Source organism: Pteronotus mesoamericanus, unplaced genomic scaffold (genome assembly GCF_021234165.1).
Source record: "Pteronotus mesoamericanus isolate MK-2021 breed Mesoamerican mustached bat unplaced genomic scaffold, CSHL_Meso_final contig_27, whole genome shotgun sequence".
Lineage (NCBI taxonomy): Eukaryota > Metazoa > Chordata > Mammalia > Chiroptera > Mormoopidae > Pteronotus > Pteronotus mesoamericanus.
Genome location: NW_026555115.1, coordinates 26,564,909 through 26,577,526, shown reverse-complemented (window position 1 = coordinate 26,577,526; position 12,618 = coordinate 26,564,909). Strand labels below are relative to the sequence as shown.

The 12,618-nt window shown below is 35.6% G+C and overlaps 1 protein-coding gene across 1 annotated transcript in view; it reads right to left on the bottom strand.

Moving 5' to 3' along the window:
• Positions 1 to 12,618, bottom strand: part of POLQ (DNA polymerase theta) — a 151,948-nt gene that overhangs the window by 122,954 nt on the left and 16,376 nt on the right. The window contains exons 7-9 of the mRNA XM_054575239.1: positions 11,277 to 11,424; positions 8,383 to 8,529; positions 1,851 to 2,063 (exon numbers count right to left, since the gene is read on the bottom strand). Coding sequence (XP_054431214.1) covers positions 1,851 to 2,063; positions 8,383 to 8,529; positions 11,277 to 11,424 — 508 coding nt within the window. The remainder of the gene's footprint in view (positions 1 to 1,850; positions 2,064 to 8,382; positions 8,530 to 11,276; positions 11,425 to 12,618) is intronic.

Below are 12,618 nucleotides of genomic sequence, written 5' to 3'. Positions count from 1 at the left end.
GAGCATGTTTTTATACTTCCTCATCTCTCCTCTCCAGATGGCTAAAATGCAGATGTTATGACAGAGACTGGAGTAATCATCTTATACCACAGGATTGAAATTATATTTCTGAAAACTATATGGAAAAAAAACCCTGAAGACTAGGTCCCTGACACTGAAGTTACTTTATCAGCCCCAGATAACTTAAACTGTCCTGTTATATGAGAAAAAATTAACTTCAACCTTGTATAATCACCTGTTATGTTGGCTTTTGTTACAGCAGTGAACTTATATTCTAACTAATCTAGTCACCAATAAATTATAGTCAATTCTTATTATTTGTGGTAGTTATGTTCTATAGTCACCACAAACACTGAATTAGGGAATATAAAATCATTTCTCATCAGGGAAATACAAAGCTAGCTTTCTCCAAGCCCTTAGGCTCAACATTTTCAACATAATCTTGTTTTAAGTGCATTTCTTTTTAAAGAGACCTATTTCATATGTGTTATTGATTTATTCACATTAAACTCACAGTCAACAGTACTGTATCTCACAGCTGAACAAAGCTTATTTAACACCCTTATTTTCTCTATGGAGTACATCACAGCCTTCTTGCACCTAGTAATACTACAGAGATGATAACTGCACTTCAGCAGTATAGTTGTGGGTCCCTTTAAAACAGTTAGATCATCAAAAAATCCCAAAAATGTAAAAATGTGACAATAGGCCCAGAAAAGGATGCCTGTTTACAATGTGAGAGCTAAAACAAGAAGGTAGAATCATGTGATTCCAGAAACTCAAATTTGTCACTACTCTGCACGCACATGTCCACAAAGGCCCCACAAATGTTGACTTGGGGGGTTTGAATGAGCTTAGTAAATAAACATATTCATAAATATAGGATTCACAAGTAATGAGATCGACTATTCAGGGAGCTCATATGACAAGTCAAGTTACTCTAAAAGTCACTTCCTCAGTATACTACCCAGCTTTTTGTGCCCAGAATATCCCACCACTTTCCCATTAAAACTTTCCCATTTCTCCTGGATATCCAAATTCCCCTTCAACAGCCACAGAACTGTTTGCCTATTTATTTGACATGCAGTACAATATTGGAGTCACTAAACTACATCCTAAAAAAGAAAGGTAAGTAACAGAGAATGTTCCTCCAAAGTTTCTTTAATGTTAGAAGACTCATAACAATTCAATCACACCCAGAATAATGTAGGAGGTTAGAAATAATATATATATGCTACATATTATTATAAGTAGTAATGCTATATTGATATTTAATTCAAACAAGCCTCTTCTTCATTACTTAAGACAAAACTTTTGTTTGAACTACTGATAACATCATAACTTGCTGACATGAGGTAAAAAACTAAAAAGGTTGTTTTTAGAGCCAGAACCAATTTAGAGGGAAAAAGATTGTATGTGAAGTTCCTACTTCCAAAGTGTGAGAGTGCTTCCCAGCTCTCGGCATCTGCATTTGAACTCTTAGACCAGTCACCTAAATAGAGTTAATACCCATGCAAATTACTACCTTCATTAGCACTAACTAGTAGACTATAATGGAAATTAAAAATCACATTCCAGCTAATGTGATAAGTCATCTTGATTAACATAATACTGAATCATTTTACTGTATATAAAAGAAAATTTTGATTCTACATTAGTAGAAAATCAATGGTTGACAACATATGAAAAATAACTTCCATTTTAAGTATTAAGTAAACCCAAAAGGATGACAGTAGTGCTTTGGATAACAAAGACAACATGATGAGATATGGGCTGCCAGGGACTAGTCAAATTTCAAGCAGAATGACACTCTCCTTCAGCAATGACATTTCAATTAAATTCAAACTCACCTGCTGTGTCTACTCCTTTCCTACCAGCACGACCAACCATCTGCTTATATGTAAGAATATCTAGAGTTCGACCACTGAAAACAGGAGTCCGAATAATTACACGACGTGCAGGTAAATTCACCCCAGATGAAAGAGTAGAAGTTGCTGCCAAGACCCGAATTTGACCTTGACGGAAGGCTCTTTCAATGATATCCCTCTCCTCAAAAGTAAGACCTAAAAAAAAAAAAGTAAGTTACAATAACATACAAAGATGGGCCCTAAACAACATAGGGGTTCTGGCACAGACCCCACAAACAATAGAAAATCTGTGTAATTTTTGACTCCCCCAAAATTCCTCCTGTTGACTAAAAGCTTTACTAATAATGCAATCAATTAACACATATTTTGTATGTTATATGTATTATATACTGTATTCTTATAATCAAGTAAGCTAGAGAAAAGGAAATGTTATCAAGAAAATCACAAGGAAGAGAAATACGTTTACAGTACTGTACTATATTAATACCATAAGTTTGCATTATCTGTTTACAACATGAATTTGTCTGTCAGTGCTTATATCAATATTGTCTTATATGATACAAAACACTATAGATAGTATAAGTATTACTAACACTAGACATCAATAATGAAAGATATAAAAAAATTCATATTTATTTACAGGAATAACAATGTTCCCTTTGATAATGAAACAGCAGCAATGCAATTGCTTGATAACAGTCTAGAATAATTGATATGGCTGCTTCATGACAGCATAGACTACACACTAATAAATGAATTCTTATAGTGTTTATGGCATATAGTAACAGTCATATTCATAATACAGTATTTGAAAGCACTGTTACAGTTTTTAAAAAACCACTTACTTGTGAGGATAGGCTGATACATAGAAGCATATTGTATAGTAATTTTTGGAAGCAGTTACAAAACAGTAAGAAAACACACATTCCTAATTTTATATTAAATATCACTCACCTTATGCTTATGTAAGAATATGCTATCATTTCAATAAGTCTTGCTTATGATGTTCTATGTGATGAATACTTACATGATGATGGGACAAAAATGCCTCATACAGTTCCTGCCATACAGTCAGCATATTTCCACATGAATTGCTTCTTGGCCTTTTGGCTGAGATCAAGCGTAGGTATATTTTCACATGAAGACACACACATACACAACAACTAAGTTTATTAACTGTATGGCATGATAGTTATTTACTATTCATTATGTGGAAGTGGATCACCATGAAAGTTTTTGAGTAGGCTGAGGAGGAGGAGAAGGAGGAAGGGTTGGTCTTCTTGTCTCAGGGGTTGCAGAGGTGGAAGAGGTGGAGGAGGTGAAAAGAGAGACAAAACAGCCTGGCACACTCAGCATAACTTTACAGAAATACAATGGAATTTCTGTCTGACTTTTTTGCTTTTTCATTTCTTTAAAAATATTTCTATAGAGTACCAATCCTTTCCCCACTGTTTGCTTTAGTCTCAGTACCCACATCGTAGAAGGGTCCATGCTGTAAAAGTAGTCAAAAGCAGTCTTGAATAATAGGAACTCTTCTGCCTGATTGTCTAATATCAGTTTGTTTTCCTGTGCTGCTTTTTTATGTCTTCTTCATCTTCTGGCATGGTTCAGAAGCACTCATCTCCATCAAGTTTTCTTCTTCAAGATCTGTGTCTTGAAACCCTTCACCACCACCTCCTACACACACACACACACACACACACACACACACACCCCTTTTTCTGCTATATTCACAATCTCTTCCATGGTTTCTTTGGCTGTCATAAATCCTGTGGAATCGTACACAACATCTGGACGGTTTTCTTGTGCAGGAATTTATTGTTTCAAGTTTGATGGCTTTCAAGGCTTTTTCTGAAACATTGGTCTCTTCAATGGTGTGACCCTTCCAGACTTTCATGGTGTTCTATCAGAATTCTACTTCCATAATGTTGACAATCTTTTCCGTAGAGTACCATGATCAATGAGCTTTATAGGTCCTTATGATTCCCTAATCTAGACACTGAATTGCAGATGTCGTGTGTGGACGCAAGTAGACCACTTCAGTGCATTCTGTGTTGAACTCAGGAGTGTCTGGGTCACTCCTGAGTTGGACCAGGGACATTGTCCAATATAAAAAAAAAAATGTAAAGGCAGTTCCTTACTGGCAAGGTATTTCCTGACTTCAGGGACAAAGCATTGATGAAACCAATCCCCCAAAAGGGTTCTCACTATCCACGTCTTCTTATAAAACCAAAAGACTGGCAACTGGTGCTTATCTTTTCTCTTCAAGAATCAGGGTTATCAGCTTTATAGGTAAGGTCGGTCCTGATCATAAACCCAACTGCATTTGCACAAAACAGTAGAGTTACCTGGTTCCTTCCTATCTTAAATCCTGGTGCTTGCTTTTCTTCCTTACTAATAAATGTCCTTTGCGACATACTTTTCCAGAATAGGGCACTTTCATCTGCATTAAAAACCTATTCAGGCAGATATCCTTCCTCAATGATTTTCTTAATGGTGTCTGAAGAGCAGAAGCTGCTTCTCTTGACACTTTTTAAGTCAAACCTTTCTAAAAATTTTTTTTATTGTTCAAATACATGTGTTTCTACCTTACTGCCACCACTTTCCCCTGCCCTTCGACCCCACCTCCCTCCCTTAATCCTTTCCCACTTTGGCTTTGTCCATGGGTCCTTTATACACGTCCCTTGAGTTAACCCTTCCTTTCCCTTTTCCCACCCCTTGAGTTGACCCTTCCTTTCCCTTTTCCCAGCCCTCCTCCCTCCTTCCCTCTTGATCCTGTTGGTTTCTTTTTTCTCTCAATGTTGCTGGTTATATTTTCCTTGCTTGTTTGTTTCGTTGGTTAGGTTCCACTTATAGGTGAGATCATATTGTATTTGTCTTTCGCCACCTGGCTTATTTCACTTAGCATAATGCTCTCCAGATCCATCCATGTCGTCGCGAAGGGTAGAGCTCTTTCTTTCTTTCTGCTGCATAGTATTCCATTGTGTAAATGTACCATAGTTTTTTGATCCACTTATTTACTCATGGGCACTTATGTAGCTTCCAGCACTTGGTAATTGTAAACTGTGCTGCTATGAACATAGGTTCTTTTGAATTGGTGTTTTGGGATTCTTAGGGTATAATCGCAGCAGGGGAATCACTGGGTCAAAAGGCAGTTCCATTTTTAGCTTTTTGAGGAAATTCCAAACTGTTTTCCACAGTGGCTGCACCAGTCTGCATTCCTACCAACAGTGTACTAGGATTTCCTTTTCTCCACAGCCTCACCAGCACCTGTTGTTTGTTGATCTGTTTATGATGGCCATTCTGACTGGTGTGAAGTGGTACTTCATTGTGGTTTTAATTTGTATTTCTCTGATGGCTAGTGTTGCTGAGCATCCTTTCTAAAATTATTAAGTCATACTTTGCTAGCATTAAATTCTCCATCTTTAGATCCTTCACCTTCCTTTTGCTTTAAGTTGTGATATAACGACTTTGTTTTTTCTTAAATCACCTTAGAGTCTATAGATATGCCTTTCTTATAGCAATCCTGCACCAACATAAAAGCTGCATTTTCAATATGAGATAAAAAGGTAATGTACGAAAAGTTGTAAGGTTTTCATGCCTGCTGGCATAGCTGCAGTGAAGGATTCACAAATTTCCTTTTCTCTTTTTAACAACAGTCCTTCCACTGGATTTACTTATCTTGAAATTGTGGGCAACCACAGCTACAGACATCAATCTACAGTACATATCAAGCAATTCAACTTTGTCATGTAATGTCATGACTTTTCTGTTTCTCAAGAACACTTCCAGCATCACTAATGGCATTCTGTATGGGTCCCATGATGTTATTCAAAGTTGACAGTGTTACACTAAATACAGTGAAAAATATGCAACAACTGAAAGACGTCACTTTTTACTGTAATACCCAATTTACTGGAGAAACAAATTGATTACAAGATGAGTGGTGTCAGAGGGCATTTTAAGCGTTTCTTGCAATCCTTGAATGGGTAGCTGTGAAATTATTACAGTAGTACACTATGCACTATAGTTAATTTTATGCAGGTATGATTTAATATTGTATCTTTATTTGTTTACATTTCTCTCCACTCTGAATGGCACCATGTACGGTCTGTGTTTCTGCACATAAGTTTTGATAAATTTTAACTATTTATAATAAATCTGTGTATATTTTATTGCATTAAATGGACTAAGATGATTTTCTGTTCTTAAAATAGACTAATATCTACATATATTTATGCATTCATGACGTACCTAATTTTTTCTTTTTTTAATATTTCTAAGCTACACAGTTCATCTGTGAGTTTTTCAAACTGTTGTAAAATTCCAAAAATTTTATTTATTGGAAAAAATCTGCATGTTAGTGGACCCATGCAGTTCAAACCCACATTGTTCAGGGTCAACTGTGTGCATATATGTGTGTGCGCATATATGTGTGTGTATATATATTTATAAATTTCTTTATATATAGCATGATAAAATTTTTAAATAAGTTGAAAAGGTTAAATTTCTAATCTTAGAAACTGTATATTCTTAGTCATATCCTTAGCACATATGATCATGGAAAGACTACTTCCTGAAATTATTTAATTCAGTGACTACCATAATCCTTGCAATTTTGACAACCTATTTGACTTTTAAACATTCTATCCCTCTCAAAATACAATATGACAATTTCTAAAATTAGTTTGATTTTCATATATGTGTGATAATATTTCAATATCCCTTGAGATAAAGAGAGACACGGAGAGTGGCATAAAATTGGGTTAGCAAGTACAGTAGTTCCCCCTTATCAGCAGTTTTGCTTTCCGTGCTTTCATTTGCCCACAGTCAACTGTGATCTGGAAATATTATATGGGAAATTCCAGAAATAAGTAATTCCTAAGTTTTCAATTGCAAGCTGCACTGAATAGCACGACAAAATCTCACACTGTCCTCTTCCATCTGCCTGGGATGTGAATCATCCCTTTGTCCAGCACACACTACCTGCCCATTAGTCACTCAGTGACCGTCTCAGTTATCAGATTGATTCCTGGTGTTGCAATGTTTATGTTCAAGTAACACTTTACTTAATAATGGTCCCACAGTGCAAGAGTGTTAATGGCAATCTGAATATGCCAAAAAGAAGCTATAAACCACTTCCTTTAAGTGAAAAGGTAAAAGTTCTCTACTTAATAAGTAAAAAAAACTGTACAACCATGCACTGCATGATATTGCAGTTCAATGATAGGCCACATATACGATGGTAGTTCCATAAGATTATAATGGAGCCGAAAAATTCCTGTCACCTAGTGATGTCATAGCACAATGCGTTACTCATGTGTCTGTGGCAATGCTGGCATAAGAAAACCTACTGCACTGCAAGTCATATAAAAGTACTGCACATACAATTATGTATAGTACATAACACTTGGTAATGATAATAAATGACTATTACTCGTTTATGTATTTACTATGTTTTTATTGTATTTTAGAATATACTCTTTCTACTTATAAAAAACGGTTTATGTAAAACAGTATGCCAAGTAATTCCAACAACAGCTTCATACATCTTGTGCTTAATGCATCACTTGATTGCATCATTTTCTCTTGTGGTTGATTTAATCTCATGTTGTTTTATAAATTTATGTAGCCTAAGTTTAAAGTGTTAAAGTCTACAGAAGTGTACAGCAATGCCCCAGGCCTTCACATTCACTCAGCATTTGCTCACTGACTCACCCAGAGCAACTTCCAATCCTGTAAACTACATTCGTGGTAATGTACCAGTTTTTATCTTTTATACTGTATCTTCTCTATGTTTAGATATGTTTAGATACAAATACTTACCATTGTGTTACAATTGCCTACAGTGGTTAGTAGAGTAAAATGCTGTATATATGTTAATAGCCTAGGAACAATAGGCTATACTGTACAGCCTAGGTATGTAGTAGACTGTATCACCTGGGTTTGTGTAAGTGCACTCTGAGATGTTTGCACAACAACAAAATTGCCCAATGACACATTTCTCAAACTGTATTCCCATCATTAAGCAGAGCATAGCTGTATGCTGAGGTGGCTAAGATTTATGTAAGAATGAATCTTCTATCATGAAATTGTAAAGAAGGAAAAAGAAATGCATGCTAGTTTTGCTGCCACAGCTCAAACTGAAAAAGTTACACAGTATGTGGTAAGATGGAAAAGACATTAAATGTGTGGGTAGAAGAATAGAAAATGTGTTCCAATAGATGGCGATGTGTTGCACTAGAAAACACTGAGCCTAATATGAAGACTTCAGCAAGCGACCCCTGAAACAAGTGATGCCTAGCCATTGACTGCAAGTAAGGTTTACCATACAGATAAGTAAACCTAAACATGTTTGTTTTACTTGTGCTTAATCTTAATTGTACAATTTTTTTACATGAAATTTAAAAGTATTGTGTGGTTAACAATAAATTAAATGCCTGTAAATACAAAAATAAAGAAATTGTGTAGATTTTTGGAGAGGGCTTCTTAATAACACTATAAATATGGATACCTGCATGATGAAACGCTACTCCCCATGGTACAGTTTTTTGTAATACAGAGTCCAGTCCTGAAGGCGAATGTTTTAGCTGATCAATCACTTCTAGGAGGCCCTTTTGTTCCAGCATCACTGGTAAAAGTTCAGATGATCTTTCCAGTCCTGTCACACAAAAATATTATCCACATGTTCACCTTTGTCTAGACCTCTTTAAGTGCTATCTGCCTCAGTCATTACTAAGCTAAACACTAGGGCAATGATCCTGATACTACATATATTAATCACCTTTACACTTTTTAAAAACTCAATCCTGGGTATTGTGATGCATAGCATGCAAGGTGGACATTAAGAATTTTTAAATTTCCCCAAGCAATTCTAAAGTGCAGCAAAGTTTAGGAAACGCTATGTTAGAGTAAGACCACGCCCACAGGAGGGGACTAAAGGAACCAACTGGAGGAAGGAGAGGATTATATACAAGTATAATGAATACCACACAGAGCCTAAAAATCAAAATCCTTGCTCAGAGTGTGTCCCACCAACAGAGTCAGAATCACCTAGGAGCCTAATTCCATGTGAGAATTTTTCTGGCCTCTTTGGCACCAATATGGTAATAACATTACCTTCTGTTATTGCATCTCTGTGTGCGCCCCTCTTCCAGTAAGACCTTAACTGTCTGCAGTAACTATGTTTTCTTAAGGAATTTTCCAGAGTTTTGGATTTCTGAACTAGTAAAACTTCTTAAAATATATACATTTTATTTTTTCACTTTTTAGGGTAACTTTTATTAACATTTTAAGGACCCACAGAGGGTTGCAAATGTTTCATTATATTAAGGACAATTTAAAAAATTTTTTAGTATAGAGATACCTCAAAAAATTAAAATGTAACTGCCTTATGACCTAGTAATTCCACTTCTAAGAATTTATCTGAAGAAATCTGAAACACTAATCTGAAAGAACATAAGCACTCCTATGTTCACTGCAGCATTACTTGCAATTGCCAAGGTATGGAAGCAGCCCAAGTGTCCATCAGTAGATGCGTGGATAAAACAAGTATGGGTCATTTACACAGTGGAATACCACTCAGCCATAAAAAAGAAAAAATTTTGCCCTTTGCAACAGCATGGAAAGACCTGGAGAACATTATGCTAAGTGAAATAAGCCAGTCAGAGAAAGATAAATACCATATGATTTCACTCATTTGGAATCTAATGAACAAACTGAACTGAGAAGCAAAATAAAAATGGATTTATTGACAAAAAGCAGGCTGAGAGCTCTGTGGGGAAGGGTTAGGGAGTTGAGGGACTGAGCAAAAAGGAAAAAGGACTCATGGACATAAACAACAGTGTAGTGACTGCAGCGGAGGAGGGAGGTATAAGGGCGATAAATGGTAATGGAAAAAAAATATGATAAAAAATAATGAATGAATGAATGAACAAAAATTTTAAAAATTACCATTGCTCAATCCTTTATTTCAAAAGAAAAGTCACTTTAACTTTTTAAAAAATTACTAGGGAAAATTTCAGAATTTAAACTTTATTTTTATGAAAAATATGCAGCCTTGTCTTTACTTTTGGGGGGTTTCATCATAGCCTAGGCTGCAGTCAAGCACTAGGATTTGGGAACCACTGCAATAAATCAAAATAAAAGAACCTCAAACAAAGAAAATAATAAATTTTCTAGTTATTATGGAATATGAGTTACCATGGTAGTACATACAGAATATAAGTTGACAGAGTATAGAAAGTATCAATTAAGAGAGAACTAGAAAAGACATGATAGCGTTGGACTGTAGCGTACCCAATATAAACTTCCAGCAGTTCACTTGTTGGAACTTGACTTGCGATACCCGTCATCCATCCTCATGATACCACTGGCCTAGTGAAGTCATTAAATATTCTAATATTCTGTGACTGGAACTAGTCTCTGTCTCTCCTACATTTATCTTGGAACTCAAGTGACCATAGGCTAGTAAAATCAGTACAAATATATACTAATGGTTATGACACACTCAGCAATGAAAAAGGAACAAATTGATAAATGTAACTATCTAGATAAATCTTAAAAATATCTTGCTGAGTGAAAGAAGATAGATGCAAAAGACACACATACTATATGATTTCATTTACATGAAATTCTTAGAAAATGCAAAACCAGTCTAGAATATCAGAAAGCAGATATATGGCTGCCTGGGGCTGGAAAAAAGCAAGAAAAGCAAAAAAGAACATTTTAGGATCATAGAAATATTCTATACGTTGATCATAGTGGATGTTAAAGAGGTATAACATTCATTTAAACTGATTAAGTTATATACTTCAAACAGGTACTTTTTATTATATATAAATTATACTTAAATAAAATTTATTTTAAAATAAATATATGTATGAGCACATGTGTGTGTGAGTACGTACATGTATGTGTGATTCTTTTTAAAGTTTGGAAATATAAAGAAAGATATGGCTGCTTGCCCCAGAAAATTGTGTATGTGTGAAGTTTTATATATAACCTCAAAGCCCATGGATCCCAGATGAAGAACCTGAGTATATACCTATATTAATCCAGTTTTGTAAAATTGGAATATTAGACTGAGTGTGTGTACACTTTGTCTATAATGAGGATAAGAAGATTAGTCAAAAAAGCATAGTTTTGTCAGGAGTGCCCAGGAGCAGGTCGTGGCAATGAGGAAAGAGTCATGCTTTGCTAATATAATCATTAAAGTTACTTTTAGCAAATGTATTAAGTATGGAGGTTTCCTTTTTCTTTTTCTTATTGTGCAATTACAGTTGTCCCCATTTCCCCCCCTCCCATTACTCTCCCCTCACCCTACCTACCCCCACCTCCCACATTCAATCTCCTCCACCCCGTTGTCTTTGTCCATGGGTCCTTTATATATTTTAATCAGTAACTTACCCTCAGCTTGATGTTGTAGATTGTAAAACTCATGGGCAATAATATCTGCCAGCTTCTCACACCATTTCTTTGATGGACAGAAAAGTAATACTGAATGGTTATCACAAACAGTCTCATAGCATAAACTAACAATATGGTCTTCATCTCCCTAAGAAAGAAAAAAGAAAAATAACCACTCTAGTAGTACTTTCAAAACATTCACACAACAATTTAAAGTCAGTCATTTTGCTTCATGGGGAAATTTTTTTCTACTCAAAGGCATAATAAAAATCAGTTACAAAGTTAGTAATGATCAATGAAAAAAGAAAACAGGAAGAAGAAAAAGAAATAAACTTCTTTATAATGCAAGGTAGGAAGGAAATATTTTTCTATTCACTTAACTAATATTTATTGATCTCCGACCCTCAAACAACGGGGATGAAATTGTGATCAGAAGAAGTCAAAGTCCTATCTTCAAGGGTTTTAGGTCTCACTGGGAAAACATGTTAAAATACTAAACAAATAAATGTAAAATACAATCATAAAATGTACTATAAAAGAGAGTTTTATGGTATTTTGAGGATTCATATTTGACATAAATTTGACAGAAAGATCTGAAAGAATGGTTTCCCTGAGAAAATGATGATTTACCTGAGATGTGAAGGAGGGGGCGTTATCTCAATGTAAGGTAATTGAGGGACAGAGGAAACATTTCAGGCAGAATAAAGAGCACATGGGCCAGGGGTAGCCCTGAGAGTTCTCAAATCTGGAAGGTCAGTGTGTGTACTGGGATTACTTAATTCATACCCCCATTCACCCACTAAACAAATATTTACTATGTGGCAATACCATTCTAGGCACTGGGGATGAAGAACAAAGCAGAAAAAAACTCTGGCCTCAGAGTGTTCCTACTCCTATACAAAAGAGATAGATAATAACAAAAACACATTAGGAAAAAATACAATAGGGAAAATAGGGATTAGGAAGAGGAACACAGTGTAATTTAGATTAAGGTGGCCAGGGAAGGTCTAAGAAAGTGACATTTGAGTAAAGGTCCAAAGGTAAAAAGTAAATTACACCAATGCCTGGTGAAGAAAACATTCCAGGCAAAGAGAACCTGAGGAGGGAGATTCTTGGCAAATTGTAGAACAGCAAAGAGGCTACGGAGGAAGTCAGAAGAAATACAGTAGATGAGGGCAGAGCGCTAAGAGGGTGGGGGCAGATGATGTAGGCCTTTTAGGCTACTATAAAGATGTTGGCTTTCATTCTAAATGAAACAGGGAACCATGACAATTTTTTTTAGCAGAATTGTTACATACATGACCTGATGTTAATTCTAAATGTAGATGGAAGGGGACCAGGT